The sequence below is a fragment of the Petromyzon marinus genome, chromosome 21 (genome assembly GCF_048934315.1).
Source record: "Petromyzon marinus isolate PM22_M1 ecotype Great Lakes invasive population chromosome 21, UKy_Petmar_22M1.pri1.0, whole genome shotgun sequence".
NCBI classification, from domain to species: domain Eukaryota; kingdom Metazoa; phylum Chordata; class Hyperoartia; order Petromyzontiformes; family Petromyzontidae; genus Petromyzon; species Petromyzon marinus.
This window is the reverse complement of record NC_133687.1, coordinates 10516386-10534156: the sequence shown is the minus strand read 5'-3', so window position 1 is coordinate 10534156 and position 17771 is coordinate 10516386. Positions and strand designations below refer to the sequence as shown.

Genomic DNA, 17771 nt, shown 5'->3' with positions numbered 1-17771 from the left:
TTCCAACTGGCCAGGAGCATCCTTCACGAGCCTCCTCCGCAGGAGGAGACACAGACACACACACAGGTGTAGATGGTCACAATACATCGTCTTAGCTCGTGTACTTTAGATGTTAGAGGCGACCATCATTTTGTTTGTTTACGTTTCTCTCCGAGTGTATTCTCGGCTGTGTATCGGTGTCTCTGTGCCTTCATGCATGTCAGTCACTGAAGTGTTTCCGTGTTTGTATCTATCTCTTCAAGTGTATTTGTCCGTCTCGCTCTGTCTCCATGTGGTGTTTCTGTGTTTTGTCTACATGTCCATGTGCGTGTTTTCGTGTCCGTCTATGTCTTCATGTTTGTCTCCGATTACAAACATGCATTTATAGCAGGCGCACCTCGAGATTGTAAAATTAAGTGATTAAAACAAATTCCGACCACAAAATATTGTTTTTTTTATATTAAGCAAGCGCCTGTTGCAATCGTGCCATATCAACACAATCCACAGAAATGGTCACAGTGCATTTAAATACGTTTATTCAACACGAACATTTTACACTACACTTATGTACACGCACACTTTACACGACTCGCGCAGCAAAACGCACTGCTAAATGTACTCATCACAGACTCTGGACGGCTAGCACTGTCATCGTGAATTCACAAGTACTGCTAATCACGCCATTGTAAAAGTGAACGGCGACAGAGGCTGCATACGAAGCATCACAGCCAGACGGGGCAATACAATTGAGCACTACCGGCATAATGCGCATTCGTATCCTTAACGTTACAAGTTGTATCCACGAGGTGGCAGGCAATGCAAATTACGCACAAGGCTTGTGGCTGTTTCCAAAAACTGGGAATAATTTCATCTTGTTACTCGCGCATCATAAAGGGGTTGTTTTTTGTTCCCGATGGGCTCACAGTGATGACATCAACTTTACTTTATTTAAGACTGAAACAGGAAGGCTTCTTCACAGTTCTGGTAAATTGTCTGAAGCTGGTTGCAATCGCCAGCGAAACGTCCTACTCGATTTGTAAATGTTGCGGGTTTTACTCTCTGGCACGTTCGGTTTACGTGACAAACCTCACTAATTGTCGGATTCGGGTGGTGGTGGGTTAACGACATTCATTGATATGCGATCTAACCCCCGCCCCCCCCCCCCCTTAGGAAAAAAAAAACCTCCCTTCGTTGTGAATATTGGTCGGGTTAAACTTTGTAACGTGCCGTCACACAGTTTCAGCTCGCTCTCGAAGAGACCGAGCGACCCAGAAGCTCGAGATACAAGACAAGTGATAAGCCAGCGCAAAATCCCCCCCCCCCCACCCAAAGCTTTGCCCGGTCATTCACATATGAAGATGTTATCAGTGGATTGGCGTTTACTTGTGGGAGGAAACAAGCAGTAGGAGAAAACCCAACACGTGCGAGAGAGCAACACTTGCACCCCCCTCCCCCATACAACTGGGAACTTAATGTTGCCGTGAAGTTGACCGTCCACCAACAGATTCCATTCGTCCGCAATCGTGACTTGCCATTGGGCGAGAAGCAAGAGTTTCAGGTAGTATCTGTAATTCGTCATCGGCAAATCCTCGTGTATTTCAGGACTTCCACAATCGTACCACAATTGCGATGCTGAATTCTAATGGCAAACAGTTATGTCTATCATGGGAGGCCCAGTAGAGAGCAGAGCATCACAGGTTAGTGGGTCAAGACCACTGATAAAGTGCTACAGACACTTCCAAGCGTCTCGCGACAGGCATCTTCTAGCACAAGATGCATACTGGTCAACTCTTGCAATGTAAGAGGCAGGCTACAGCGTTTTAAACCTTCTTAACTGCGTACCAATTTTAAAAAAGCAAACGTTACTTTATCTTTCATGAAGCCGTGATTGGCTTTGAAAAAGAGGTATGTGGTAAAAGGGTATAACAATTCGCGGCACGTCACTTAAATCGGTAGGGTTGGCGAGTATGCGAGACGTCACTGTGTACACAAATGGACGGATTGGCCTCTCCCCCAATAACATAAACCACCTGCTATTAGGCTGAAGCAAGATAATGCACACACAAAAATGAATGTATTTGTCATGTTCTCGTTGTACCACTGGCGACTTGACGAGACTTCTTTAAACTTGCGAATCAAGAAAGCCCGAAGTTATTTTACCCAAGGAGCTGAGAAGTACACGCTCGATGTTAAAGCCTAAGACATTACTGCCCCATGAACCACAAGTAAACCTCGGCCTTTGAATGCAAGCGAAGCCACCGCAAGAACAATGTAGGTTTCACAACTCGTTCGGTGTCTTGTCACACCTAACATGTGGCTTTTGAAATTAACCATTCGAGAGGTCTTTAAACAACGTGATCACGGACCCAAAAAAAGCCTGCCGAGGTAACAGAATCGGTTCAAGCTCTTTTCCCAGTGAACAGCCACGAGGAACGAACATATACTGTACCTGGTCTATCTAACACAACCAAGATCGAGTCTACACACCACAGTCTCCGAGATGTCGGTCACGTCTACAATTATCAGCTCACAACACCAGAAAAACAGATGGTATGTTGATTCAAAAAAAAAATACACGGACAAGCGGAACACTGCCCTCTGATAGAGATTTTACATTTTTAGTAAAATCTGAATGTGAAATGTAATCAAGGCTACTTGAAAGTGGTGGCTGTCACGTTTGTGTAGTTCAACATGGAAACAGCACCCATTCCTCGGAGAGAATGGGCGTTGCAGTTTGTGGCAAAAATCGCAGCGTGCTCCAGTGTTTTGTTCTGATAATTTAATGTTAGACACAATGCGTGTTAAAAAATATATTTTCACACAAAATGTACTCTGACCTCTATAGAGCAAACACTAACTGGCTGTCACCTTGTGCAGAACATACGATTGTGATGGTAGTAACAGTAATACCAGTAATAAAACTTACTTGGTTTCACTTAATGGTAAAAAAAATCCTTCAATGCAATGCACTTAGCATGCACCTTTATTTTAGTGAGCAAAATGGTTTGTGTGCCACTGTTAGAATGATTTCTGAGTGTACATTATTAGCACGCAATTTCACCATAAAACAATGCTAAGGGGTTAATCACAAAGAGTTGGTCACAATGCAGTTCCTGCCACCAAGTATAAGTAGAGCTCTCTTTCAAATTTATTGCAGGCTGAACGTTTGCGAGAAGCATGATTACCTAAACATGCTACAGGGTCCGATTAATACCCTCGAAGGAAATTTTCAACCAATTTTCAGTGGAAAATGGTGCAATCTGTAGAAAATACTGGAAATTTGGCTATGCTTCCACTAGACATTAACGAAGACTGCTTTTCCTTCAAACAATTACATCAATCCCTAAAGGTCTAAAACTGCTTGATACTGCCTGAGATTTCTGAAATATTTTAGAAGACATGAGGTTGGAATATTTATGATAAAACAAGTGAACAGTTCCACTTTCAATTGAAAGCTACAATTTGAGGGACCAGCTTTTGGCCATATGGCAAGAGCTGACAAACCACAATTTCCAACATTAAAAATGTATGGTGTTAAGGCCCTAATTAGGCCCGATTGACATGCAGTCGTAAGTTGATTTGCCGATATATTTTGCATACGCGCACCCAAATTGTTCGGAAACGCTGGAAAAGTGACCAATTATCCCTACCAAATATCTACAGACAGCCAGTCACGTTTCACACTGGATAAAAATGAAGCAAACTGGATGAACTTGAAAAATACATGGCACAGGTGTATTGTCCTGGTCTAGTTGTGTTATTTTATTATATATTGGTTTGTTTGGACAGATGATCAGTGAACACAATCAAAATCCGCCTCGAAAAGCATGTTTGTTCTCGCATATTTGCTCCAGGAAGCTTGCAGTCTCACGTCTCGCAGTGAAGGATTTTAGGATCTACAATGTTGCCAATGAAACGTGGCACTAAAATGTATTGTGGATAGGTTACTTGAAATTCTCATCCAGAAATCCACATGACCCCCCACTGTTCTCCTACCAATACAACTCATGCTGAGCATAGATTGTCACGGCTCACTACAGCACAAGGAGAGCTAGCTCTCTCTCCTGCCCTCTGGTAACATTGAACTAAAAAAAACACCGTCTTGGTCGATACCAACCGTGGGACTCAACGGACAGCTACTGGATTTGTGTGTTGAATAGTGTGGAGTCACACATAATGCACATAGCTCACTATTTTCACTATAAATATATACAGTACACTAAAACATTATTCTAATTCACGCCACTAGATGGCAGAGTGCTGGCCTAGCACAGACAAGACCTCTAGACGAGTGCGTTTCGGTCATTGAAGCCCAATATCTACTTTATTGTACTTATAAAACAGTTATTTAAGTGTGGTATTCGCTACTGTATTAGCTTTAAGACCGAGTCGGTAAAATGGAAGTAAAAAAAAATCAACAATTGTGAAAACGTTCGAAGAGCGATGGAAGAAATGAGCATGCATACTTATCCAGTGGCAGATAATTAATTCTATAACAAGAGCATATGGTAATGCGATGTTAAGTCACAATTGTAAAATAATCTTAAAAACGAGATGGACTATAAGTTTATACAGAAAGTGAAAATAAGCTAAAGATTGGTACCGTTCACATAATCCACCAACTTGGTGCAATGCAGGCTGACTACACATGACCGCAACACTACACATTACAATATCTTCGCAACTGCAAGCATTACGTTGATAACATTCTAAATCACTGCTAAAATAAATATGAAAACACACCGACCTTCTTTCAAGTTATGAAATAACTTGTTTTAAATACTTGGCTATGATTTTACTGTGACCTTTTGCGCACATAAATGTGAATTTAACTTTACTGTTGAAAGGTCACGGGATTTTTTGTTGTCAGTCGAATCATTTGGCGGAACCCCGGGGTCCCGCAAAAATCAGGTCAATAATTATTATTTTTCAGTCCGCCCCACTCGTGATCCCGACAGCAACGCGCCGCCCGCCCAGACTCGCGCCAACAAGCACCAGCAGGCGGCGATCAACACGATGGGCGCCACCCCACCGGCCAAACGCAAGCCCCGGGGGGCGTCCACCGCAGTCGCGTGCGGAGACAACGCCCTCCGGTCAGCCGTCGATCCTCAGCTTCTTTGCCAAGGCGAGCCCGCCCCCGCGGTGAATTTAACGCGTTTATGTAATTTTTCAATTTTTTCCGAAACTTAGTGCCCCGAGTAGCTCTCGACGAGGCCAATCGATTGACCACTAGTTTTGTTGTCGGTAAGGCAAGACTCGTGTCGCTACGCGGTTTTTCCCACCCCGGCGCAGTGATGGGACCCCGGGGTCCCGCCAATTGCTTCAGTTGCTGAAACTTAATTTACTCCATCAATCGTTCAACTTTAAATGCCACCAATTCTGAAGCATTACAAAAAATGGGACTTAAAATAGATTAGTTATTAGATGACGTTCAACGATGAACGTGTAAAACAGCGCAAAACTTATCTACATATTTCTGGTAATTTCTTATATCACTGCACTGTTGGACTGAAAAAAACTACAATGTAGTTGATTTAAAATTTGTGAAAAGCAACCGCTAAAACATTGCCATACTAGTCTGTCGAAATGGCAGCAATTAGCCAAGGAAGCTTTCACTAGCTCCTTTAATTGTTGTCAATCTATGCTTAACGATAAAGTGTACATTTATAATTCGACACTGTGACTAAAAGTCCCTGGTTATGCACAAGTGTTCACTCGTTACATCCTCATTCCTATCTGCACAAGTCATGTGCTTCGTTAAAACACCGTGAATTCATCATCACAGTTTGGCGATCGGCCGGCAACCAGTCCAGCCAGATGCACTTCCATCCATGTTGTATGCAGGCCTCAGGCGTAAATCCAAGACTCGGCAGCACAAGCGAAAACATGGGAGGCATCCGTCGTTTTTCATTATTCAAGCATTGCTCTCCGCTCGCGATAACATTCTTGCTGTCGCGAATGAGCATCGTGCAGAGATGGTTTTGTCGATTTTGCGCGTTACAGCACCCAAGCGCCACCGACGCGCGCAAAACATATCCTTGCCATCGTTGCAGCAAGTCTTTGAGGAGTTCACTGTACTTATTATGATGGTCCGGAGGTGTGGATCAGACGTTCAGATGAAGTGTTCAGAAACGCAGCAAGGAAAGGATGCAGCACGGCTGCCCTCTCACGACGAGGCCTTGGCTGCGTCTGGTAATCCAGCTCGGTCAACAAATGCGGCATTTAATCACTCTCGCAATCCTGCAGGCATAAACACACAGAGCGGTTACTGGGGCCGTGGACATGTGAAATACGTACCTGCCTTACAATTAAGCAAATGCAAAGCAAAAGTGATTCATCCTTAAAGGAGCATTGCGGCAGTGCTCATCGACTGTTCAGAGCTTCGAGCCAGTGGTGGAAATTCCACATTCCTAGCACAGGGGTGTGTCTCTCGAAAGGACAACCACTGTTGACTTCCCTGACAAAATAGCACTCATTTTTATGGACCCCCTGTAAGGATGCGCCGAGTCAACCCCCCCAAACGGGATTTGAACATGCAACTTTCAGAATGCGAGTCACTCGCTCTAGGGCCGAGCCACCCGGCTGGTTTACATCTGGGCAATGAGCCTTCAAAAGTGGCTGTCAAATAAACTGGCTCTAACAATAGGTATTTACACCACTGGCTACGGCATCCTAAACGAGATGAGCAATGTCCCACGATTAGTTCGGCAGCGAGACAATGTGCCTTTGACTAATCAGTCACAAAGGGCCCCCTTGCTCAGTAATCAATCGATTAATTAAAATCTCAGAACAGGGTTTGACTCAGCGCAATCCTTTCTGGGTTGATAAAATGAGCAAAACATTATGGCAAGTCAACCGCAGTCATTATACATCTGGAAAGACACCTGACAAATAAAGTAATTAAACGTTAAGCAATGGCTCAGGAAGGCATATGCAGATGAGCACAAGATAAATGCTAATTTTAACAGGGAGATACTTTGGCTTGATTTAAACAAGTGTGAAATAATAAATTTGCTAAAGTTTCCACCAACTCAACCATAAATTGATTCCAAACCCTCTGAAAAGTTGAGTCCAATAAACTAGCAAATCAATATATGTACTACTGTCATTTGGTTATACCACGTGGATAGTCAGTTTAATTTGGGTAAGATCCATTGAGCTAAGAGGCTTTTTTTTCAAAATGTCAAGCACGTTATGTGGGAAGGGATTGTTTACAGCAGGTTTGTAGAACAGCAGGGACATTCTATTAACACGAGTAATACACAACCAGAACAATGTATGGAAATCTAGCTAGCGATCCAAAATAGCATGATGCATGACACTGGTGAGAAGACGTTACACATGTGGCATTTATAACAGCATTAATTACAATTGTCAAAAAAACTGTGGTAGACATCACGACACTGCCAGAAGCAAGAGGCAGGGCCTGATGACAAAGTCAATATATTACAGCGGATGCAAAAGGCCAAGAGGATCGTGGCAACCAGTCACCTTTAGCGTCACCCAATAGCCTTGTAAAGGTTAAATGACAATAAAACCTATTTGACCTCGAAAGGCATCTTGCTAACCTCGCATGATTGTCTTTAGACCGCCCCCCATCCCCTGAGGGCCTTGATGCCTCTTTACGTACGATGACGTGACATTGATTTTTTTAAAGTCAAAATGCTATGCTCAGAGACGCCAACAGAGGGCACGTGCGCGCTGCTTTTCTCCACGGCTCGTGACGATTTTTAAAATATAATTTCGTATGCCCACTATGCATGAGATACACGCATGAAATTGGACGCCAGAGAATTAGCTTTTTGTACTTGCATGTAAATTGTGTCAACGTTACAATAACGCGAATGTCGTGCAAAGCAAATACGTGAACATATCTGCTTTGGACTATAACAATTGAATAGAACATACCCTGGAAGAAAAAAAACAAATATGCTTTAGCCTATAGCAAGCACAAATCAATTAATCGCCAAAGCGATTCAATGAGGTTTCACAATATGGGGTCAGGATTTTACTCCAGAATAAATCGTGTTGCGACCCAATCCCCCTCACCCCTCGCTCCCGCATCTCATTTGCAGAGGCTGTATATTTGTTTTTCTCTTTAGCACGGGTTCTTTCACGCCGATAACCAAAGACACATCAGTATCCAAATTACATTTAATGACTACAAATAAAAAATCATCTCTATTCACACTCACAATTCGACGTGTGTATATTTGAGCTTACAAATCAATACTAATTGAAGAAGCGAGGCATGACCAAATGCCTCTCTGACATACCAGGTTTTCTGGATTTAACCGGAGCGATGTCGCTGCTGCTGAGGAGCGTGGTAAAGCCCTCCCACTGGGCCGGCCACTGCCGCGCCTTCAGCCCAGACACCTCCTCCAACACCACCACGACCTCCAAAACCACCTCCACGATCTCCACCACCTACACCACCTCCGCCATCTCTTCCGCGTCCATTAATTCGGCCTCCATCGTCGCCACGTTCAACAGCCACTGCACGACCACAACAGAAACGTTCTTTATTATTTAAATTTCTGGTAAAACCTTCATGCCCTGAAAATATTGAAGTCCACCACTGACCGCCTGCACGCAGCGATGGGGAGTCATTCACAGAGGAATCGATTTCTAGTTCTATTTTTAATACGAAATTACACAGTTTTGTTTTTAAAGAAAGGTGTCCTGTTCAACTTTGGAACATGGAAAGGGGTCAGATTTCACCCATCTGATGAAGCTGGCATGGAAATACCTGTGTATGCCAGCGACAAAACTGCCAAGTGAGAAGGTGTTTTCCAATTCTGGAGAGCTAATTTCAAAGAGAGACGCTCAAGAATGAAGGCCAAGTAGGTCAACATGATTTTCTTCCCGTATCGCAATATAGTTCTTGTTGTGCGAATGATTAATTGTTTAGGTTTTTTTCATTATTAGAGGTGTGAATTGATATTATTCATTGGTTATTGTTTGATAAAGTTCTTTTTGTGTGAATTGTGATTATTTATCTGAAATTATTTTCATATTTTTTATATTAATACCAAACCTGTCAAATATACAAATTTTCTGAATTCCTGCATGGAATAAATTGCCATTGTGCAAGCTTAAACTGCAAACGTTTAATGCATTGCTGGCTCAATATGGGAACCAAATTCACATCGTGACAATGCGGGCCAAATACTTCATATCGTCCATCTCCTTCCATTATTATCTTCAATTACATCAACACCATCACAACCATGACCATATTATTTGGGTCTTTCGGTAAAGTCACGTAGATAGATGACGACCGCTTGTGTTGTGATCTAACCTATCTACGTGACTTTACTGAAAGACGCAAATAATATTAATTCCTGCAGTCATGAAAGCTTTAAGTCAAGATAGATTTAACCATGACCATGTCTGATCAACCTCCATGATGACCTTGACCACGTCCGACGTCTCCTTCCTGTCCACCACAATCACCGTGTCCTCTATCTAATCCACATCTACCATCTCCATGTCCACTACCATCATCATCATGTGGCAGACAGTGGCTACACCTGGCCCCATGCATTCATCTCCATGTCCACCACCAAGTTCAAATTCCTTCCCCAAATTCACAATGACCACATTCTACAGCACTCTGCATAGTCAACACCGTTTCCTCTATCACAATCTCCACATCTACGTTTTACATCTCCACCACATCCAAAACCACATTCTACATCTTCCCCACATCCACAAGCACATTCTACACTCATGAAAAATCCACCATGATTATCAATACCACCACCATGTTCTACATCTCCCCCACTTCACTTTGCACATCCAACAACACACTCTATTCCTCCATGTCCACTATCACCACATACCTCTATCTCAAACATTCACACCCACATCCATAATAGCCATCGTTATCATTACAATCAACACCACCTCCGCCGTCCCATTTAACATCACAGTCCACCACGTGAAAGTGTTTAAGTTCCACATCCTCCCTACGTTCACCATCACCATTGTCACATCTTCCCCACATCCCTCACCGCCACTGCCATCACCTCGCGCCGCCAGCATCTTCTTCTGGTCGCGATCGCGGAGCGCCTGGCGGTTCTTGAATCCGACGAGGGCCAGCGTGATCTCGGCGCTCCATGTCGTGTCCTCCAGGCACCTGAAGTCGATCTCGCGGTTGGATGCCGTCACAATGGTGAAGTAGACGAAGCGGCCTTTGCGATCGACGCAGTCCAGTGTCTTCACTGCGTCGAAGCGCAGAGATTTGGGGGCCTTCCTCCTGTTGCCATGGCCCACGCCATCCCCGTGCGACACGGAGCTGTGCATACATGAGGTGTCAATTATTTATGGTAATCTATTTTCCACTGCCACAACCGAACCGCGCTTGGGTCATGCCGAGCCAGCCAGACTCAGGAGTTGTTGTGTTCACTGCAGAACATGAAGCTGTGTTGCTGACATTACATTATAATTTTTCGTGTGATGAAATGTCCTTACCATCACCCTTGGCCCTGCTTGGCCCCAAGTCAAATGCAGATGTCTTGTGAGCTCAAGAGTTTCATACTTTGGTTCTGGCTCGGCTCAGAAACCAGTCCGTGGAAATAATCGGTAAAGTGAGGGGCCCACACCAATCCAACTTGGATGTGTCAATGGGAAAGGGGTATCGAATTTTCTTATTCAAGGAAGATGACTATTGGAGGTTTGACTTAATTTATGGATTCCAGAACACAGGTATTTCAGAACATATGCTAGTTAAAGGCAGGATATTGACTGAAGAAAAGTATGTAGTCTTACTCAAGACGTTGTAACAGCAGGGGCAGTCAAAGGATGAAGCACACTAGAGGACATTTACTACTTTTGACAATGGCCAGGTCAGGCTCAATAAAAGCACTCAGGCGGTACCACTGAGATCCTGGACTTAAATTCGGGTTGTCGCCACCCATCAGTTAAACTATGTTCTCAAGCGTAACAAGTTGTATTCGCCCAGTCACCGACGATTGTCCAAACATATTTCTTAGAGATTACCCAAGTCACTCTGGCAAAATGAGACTACCCCTGGTCCTTTCATTTCTCAGCTGGTTAAACAAATAAACTTGAACTTGCATGTGGGGGAGACCCAATGCCGTGCGACTCATGCGCGAACGGGATGAATTCGCCTTCACTACCTCTGGGATCAACGTGGTTAGAATGTTCAATTTGCCACTCGACGCCTCTCGTCCGCATATAATTTCGCGTCTACCTCTACTTATCCACGTACTCGGAACTCTTCCAGGGCAGTGCATCAACCCCGTGTTAGAAAGAACGGCCCCGCGGAAAGGAGATACAGAACTGGCTTTCGAGATTCCTTCCAGGTTAACCATCTTGTCCACGCGAGGCTAAATAGGGTCATGGGTTAGCTTTAATTGGCTTATTTGGGTGGCGATGACCGCTATGTATAATCCCAATTAAGGAAAACTTTGCGGGTATAATTTAAAAAATGTTGGGCCCGCGACACTGGCGAAACAATGTTCCTGCCTCATCTTGCAAAAAAACCACATCAGAGGATCGTTTAAAGTCCACCGCGAGTGAAGGGGCAAGCGCCGCGTTTGAACCCATCAAGAAGCACGGCTTGCCACAACCGCAGTGATAATCATGGCAGCAGGCTCGAATCGAATCGTGAACCGTCTGCTTTCTAAGCCCGATGGTCTTCATTGCAAGGCCCGTGGTGGCCTTTAGCGTGGGCCCCCGCGACAATACACTAGATTTGAAAACACCCCCCCCCCCCACCATCGTCGTGCTGTCAATTCCAATGGGTTTAAAATGTGTGGCGGCCCTCACGCACTGATGTCTTCTCGGGGAAAGAGTAGCCCCCTCACCACCACCCTCTCAAAATTAGTGAAGAACACTGGGTCTAGGCCATAAACTATGGCTAATAAGCGGGACTAATAAATAACACGTGCTAATAAATAACCCATTTTTTGTTTATTTTACCATGTAAGGGCCCACTGAGCTATGTAGCTCTTTGTTTCAGAAGCGACCTGGCCATCACAAATGATAGCTCAGCGAAAGAGGCTTATCATCATAGCAGTAGCCAAATATTCTAAACGCGTGATGTTTATTTTAATGTAGAGATAGGGGGGGGGGGGGGGGGGTCGAAAACCGGAGGATCCGGAGAAAAATCCACGCGACCACGGTGAGAGACACGCAAACTCCAAATATACAGCAGCAGGCATCAGAACCCACAAACTGGACTCCCACACACACCAGGCGAGGATGTAGTTCACACGAAACACCCCTTAAACAAAAAATAACAACAACAACAAAACACACGGGCCTGAATTAAGCAACGAGAAACAAAGAGGGCACCACTCACATGATGGATCCGGACGAGGCGGAGCCGGAGTCGCACGGGAAAAGCATGAGACCATCGCTGGTGAGGACACAGCGCTTCTTCTTCCACTGCTGCAGAAAGCCATCGCTGCGCTTCTCGATCTCTCCTTCCTTCAGGGCCTCCTCTTGCACGATCTCGCAGTGTGGCCTCATCTTTATCACCCCCCCCCCCTCCTCCTCTTCTTATTCCTTCCTACTGCTGCTGCTGCTGCTGTTGGTGATGACTTCACACTGCTGATGGATAGGGCTACTCAATGTCGCTGCTACTGCTGATGATGATGTCTTCACACTACTGCTGGATAGGGCTACTCAATGTCGCTGCTACTGCTTTGATAGGGCTACTCAGTGCCACTGCTACTGCTGTTGATGACTTCACACCGCTGATGGATAGGGCTCCTCAATGCCTACAAAGTTAAATCAATCAGTAGCAGACTAATTCCTCACGACTACCGACCGGTTACTGCTATTGGAGTACTGACGCAAACGTCTCCTCTGACTGGAGGATCGTCAATATATAAATCTATATAATTTTCGTACAATACTAGCACTGCAGTGCGATGTTAATTTTTTTACCACTATATTGAACAAAGTAGCTTTGTATTTTCATAATTTTGTTTATTTTTTGTATACTGTATATACTGTACAGTAGTAAAATTCTCGACGTTATATTATCGGCTTACAAACGGCTCTTGCACTTTCACATTGCAGTAAGTGTATTTTAATGCAGTGTGATAATTCTTATTTAAAACGTTTAAGAATTAACATCAGAAGAGCATATAACATTTTTTCGCCTCATTCGGCATATTCAACATTAAACCAAAGCAACGTTTCCTCATCTGCTCAGCATAATTAATTATTCACACATTCCGATTTAAACCCTGCACTACACTCCCGCACATTTATCTTGACATTATGCGTTTTAATAAATTACAATTTAACAAAAAATAAAATTCCACAACAAATAGCGGCAAGCAGCTGCTTCAGAACCCCAAGAAACGCAAATGGCGGGAAAAAAAACCAGACCCCCCCCACCACCACGACAGCGGCCACCACCGCCACCTCACAACAACGAGAGAACCTTCGTCGACTAAACTCGAACGCTTCTTCGTTTTCGCAAGTTTTTCATCAAATTTGTTCTCGTCGGTTTCGTTTTTTGTCCACCGCAAAAAAGTCGGTCGCGCTGCGTAAACCGAACGACGGGAGCGAGCCAGCCAGCGGGCGACAGAGAGACAGCGAGAGAGAGACAGCGAGAGGAAAGGAGACGTCCGTGAGGTTAACTCCGCAATCGCCGCGCGGCTGTCGTGGGCGCGAGCAACAACGCCCCGCACGCACGCACGGCGAGCGAGCGATTAAAGACCGCGGTGAGGCGACGATGTCGCCGCACCTCCGCCCTTTATATAAACCGCGGCCTGCAGCGCCTTATATGGCGAGGCGCTCCTTATAGGGGCGCGCGGTCCTTATATGGGAAAGGTCGCGCGTGACGTACGTGGCAATTACAGCCCCTCCCATCACCACGCCCCCCACGCCCCCCCCCACGCCACGCCCCCGCTCGGCCGAAGATTCAGGAATCTATTTCAGACTGTGTACTGTCGAGGAATCCGATGAGCCATGAAGCTCTTTGTCACAGGTGTTCTCATTGTGGGGCCCCGCGCGGAGGCGGGGTGGGGTGGTCAGCGAGTTACAACGGCAAAATAAACACTAACGCATAGGATGGACTTTTTATTTATTTTTTACAATAATGTCAAATAGTGTATATTGTATTACATTGCTCTGTTTTTCTTTTTACCTTTTCTTGTTTCATTGTATGTAATGGCAGATTAGGAATTAATAAAGTACAACCATAACCACAATCATATTAACAGAAATCTATTTATAGTAATATATTGGGTTGGACATTTTCAGCATATTTGAATATTGGGGGGGATGTGTCCCCCCAAATATATATTATAATTATCGCCTTGTGTCAATTCTAGTAACGAATTGACGCGTTCTGTTTACGTGAAAAACCTTACCAATTGGCTGTCCGGTGGTGGCCGGTTTAACGACACACATTTACACGATCTAACCCACAAAAACCTATATTATGGGTGATATTGGTCGCGAAAGCCCCACTGCGTGTTAAACATTGAACTGTCATCGGGGGTAAAAGAATAAATTGATAAAATAAAATAACGCGATAAAATTATCACGACGTTTCGGCCACAACACAAGCGGCCTTCATCAGGTGAAGGGACGAGACTGTCTCCAGCGCTGTCCTCCAGACGTGACTTTACCTAAAGAACCAAAGAAGATGAATCCTTGCAGTCACGAAAGCTTTAAATCGAAATGTCATCGGGGGCTCAGTGAAACGAGTTGGGTGTCACGTGCACGTGGGCACGGCCACGAAGGCAACCCTCCGAGGAGGGCTTTACAGCGGCAACGTTGGCATCTTATTTGAGATCTGAGCCGACAATCAATTGTGAATCACTGTTAGGTTTACAAGGGCCACTGTCTCAGAGGGTCCATCTGTGGGCGACAAGAAGCCCCGAGGAAAGCGAGTGGGTTTTTAATAGCTTAACACGTAGGATTTCGCGACCAATATTATCCATGTGTTTTTTGGGGTTAGATCGACATCACATTTCACAGGTATCCCTCTATTTAAGACCGAAACGGGAGGATTTCCCCACAAGTCTGGCTGTCGCCTGATTATGCTGTTTGTTGTAATTACTGGCGAAATGTCACGGTACTCGAAATTTAAATGTTGTGGTGGGTTTACTCTCTCCAACACACCAGTGTGCTGTACTAGTAACGAATTGGCATGTATTGTTTACGTGACAAACCCTTACTAATTGGCTGTGCCGGGTGGTGGCGGCTTGAACGACACATTTATATTTACGTGACCTAACCCAAAACACATCCATTAAGATTTTTAAAAAGTTACTTCCACACGGTCCGACTGTAGTCCCCTTTGTACAAATGGGTCTTCTCCGGAGATTTTATTTTCCTCTCCATGTAATATATATTTTGAACCTGACCAAACATCCAACCAGGAACATCCTAAAATCTATTGTTGAACGCCATGCGAGGTCTTCTAGGCCGAGGTTTAAAAATATACACGTAATTAGAATTTCACAAAAGCCATTCATTTTAACAATCTACATTCAAAACAAAAGAAAACGCCTCTTGATGTCACTTAAGCATGCAATGCTGGCCTCACACTTAAACCCAGGGATCATTATTATCGCAGCGAAGCTTCTTCGGCTGCATTCTTTTGCCGACCCCTTCGTGGTACACCTGTGCATAACGCGGTGAGCCCCAGGGGCTCGCAGGCTGAGCAAAGTTTTGTTGACCCTGGGCTCCGAGTAATTTGCTTACCGGGTCATTACGGAACAAACCCCCTGCGTCCGAAAATCCGTACGGATGTGAAGCATCCCACAACAATGTGAGTGTCACGCATTGTGTCGGCGTTGCGGTAAAAACAAGGTCTGATTCTGGCTGGGAGGCCCTCTTGCTTGCATCCGATTGCGTAAATCGGTATTCTTCACTGCAAGGCCCGGGGGCTGCTGGCGGCCCCCCGGGTGGCCTTTACTGTGCCCCCCCCCCCCCAACAATGCACAAATGTGAAAACGTCCCTTGCAAGCGGTGTGGCGGCCCTCACGCTGATCTGATGTCTTCTCGGCTAAAGTGGCCCCGCTCTGAAAATTAGTGAAGAACACTGGCCTAAATCATTTCGCCACCCAGTCTGCTAGTCAAGCAATTTGCTCACATCACCGGCCGCATATGTTTTTAGTTTGTGCCATCCAACTCTCCCGAAGTCTTTTCGGTCTGTGCAGCTTCGGCAGGAACTGATAAGAGGCTCCCATCATGGCAGAGCAAAACGTCGGACATCGTGCCGAACAAAAACACGCGCCACAACCCAAATCACAATTTGAAGCTAACCAACCAGCCCGCCGATCGACTTAAATCCGTCAGATGATCAGCGATGTTAGCCAATAATCCAAACAGCAAGTCGTTCAACCAATGTATGAGCGTGCTTTTGAAACAACCGTATATATGTTATAGTTTTACATGGAATATGCCAGTTGTCTAAACGTCAGTAATCATGTTAGTAGGTGTGCTGGTGCTATAATTGTGAGAGGTGGCGATGGCTTGAGGGGTGGCTTCATCCAGCAGTGGATTGACCATGGCAGCTGTTGAACCGTGTTGTCGGTGCCACGTCTATATGGGCTTCAACATTCTCTCTCCGTCCGTGTTTCTCCATGGGCCTGCACAGAGCCCACCTGCAGCATGCTGAACACGTGATATCTGCATGACTGGAGGCTTGCAAAGAACCTCTGTCTTGGAGAAGTCAATGTCATGTGGCTACCATGAGAGATTCGTTCATGAGGCTATCCACATATACAAACACAGAGACAATTTCAACCGAGAAGGTGGATTCTGGCTTAGCAATCATTGGAAGGATTTGATAAACCATTTCGGGTCTTAATTGATTGTTTCCCTTCTACGTGACTTTACCAAAAGAACCAAGAATGTGAATCCCTGCAGTCACGAAAGCTTGAAATCAAAATACAACACTAATTGTTATAACAACACTCCTACAACATCAGAGTGCAGCGCCACATTAAATACGCACTACAATGACAATAGTTTAAAGCGATTTGAAGCATGTTTTATTTGCAAAATGGAAATGTTTTTGGGGAGGGGGGGTCAGAGCTTTGTGACGTCATATTTGAGGGGGGGTCTGACTTTTTGTGACACCGTGTGACGAGGGGGGGGGGTGTCAAAAATCGTCCAAAATCGCGTGACGTAATTTTTTTACCCCCCCCGTCACACGGCGTCACAAAAAGTCAGAACCCCCCCCCTCAAATATGACGTCACAAAGCTCTGCCCCCCCCCCAACCCAAATTTCCATTTTGAAAATAAAACATGCTTCAAATCGCTTTAAACTATTGTCATTGTAGTGCGTATTTAATGTGGCACTGCACTCTGATGTTGTAGGAGAAAACATTTATTAAAAAGCCTATTTAATTAAGTAGAACGTGTCGTCTATATTAATTTAAAGTTGCGCATTTTAACGTGACGTCACATTTCTCAAACCACCCCCCCCAGGTGCGTGACGTCATTTATGGACGGCCCCAAACGTAAAGTTCAGCCGTTCTTAATTCACCCTGAGGGTGTGTTTTTTTTTTAAACATACTTTGACCACGCTGGTTTAGTGCGAGTTGAAGCATTGGGGAGGGCAGAACCGATTCAAATATCACTCAACACCGACGTTAACCCTGGCCGGGAATTGATACTCGGGTCACTGGGCCCGTAGCGCAGTGCGATGATCACTGTACTATGCTCCACCAAATATCGTTTGGTGGTAAATCCCCCAAAATAAATCCTCTTTCAAACTGGCATGCGCAATATTATGACAGCCTTCGTAAATCGTGAATAAAACCGTGATGTAACAAAGTTGGGTA

At 44.9% G+C, this 17771-nt stretch overlaps 1 protein-coding gene across 2 annotated transcripts; it reads right to left on the bottom strand.

Moving 5' to 3' along the window:
• Positions 1-498: 498 nt before the first annotated feature.
• Positions 499-13745, bottom strand: LOC116944631 (pleckstrin homology-like domain family A member 2). 2 transcript variants are annotated; one of them, XM_032958367.2, is made up of 4 exons: positions 12311-13745; positions 9996-10279; positions 8256-8475; positions 499-6219 (listed from the first exon to the last, which is right to left on the bottom strand). In XM_032958367.2, exons 1-3 carry the CDS (start codon positions 12478-12480, stop codon positions 8270-8272), a joined length of 660 nt encoding a protein of 219 aa, XP_032814258.1. In that variant the 5' UTR covers positions 12481-13745; the 3' UTR covers positions 499-6219; positions 8256-8269. The 2 variants fall into 2 exon arrangements, with proteins under 2 accessions (XP_032814258.1, XP_032814259.1); XM_032958368.2 differs by having other exon boundaries at positions 10011-10279; positions 12311-13740.
• Between the last annotated feature and the right edge of the window lie 4026 nt (positions 13746-17771).

Excerpts from the sequence above, each read along its gene's own strand:
- LOC116944631 (XM_032958367.2), bottom strand. The coding sequence starts at position 12,480 with ATGAGGCCACACTGCGAGATCGTGCAAGAGGAGGCCCTGAAGGAAGGA. Across the intron at positions 10,280-12,310 it reads GCCTCGTCCGGATCCATCAT|CTCCGTGTCGCACGGGGATG; the intron begins GTGAGTGGTGCC and ends ATGTATGCACAG. Across the intron at positions 8,476-9,995 it reads GCGAGGTGATGGCAGTGGCG|TGGCTGTTGAACGTGGCGAC; the intron begins GTGAGGGATGTG and ends GTGGTCGTGCAG.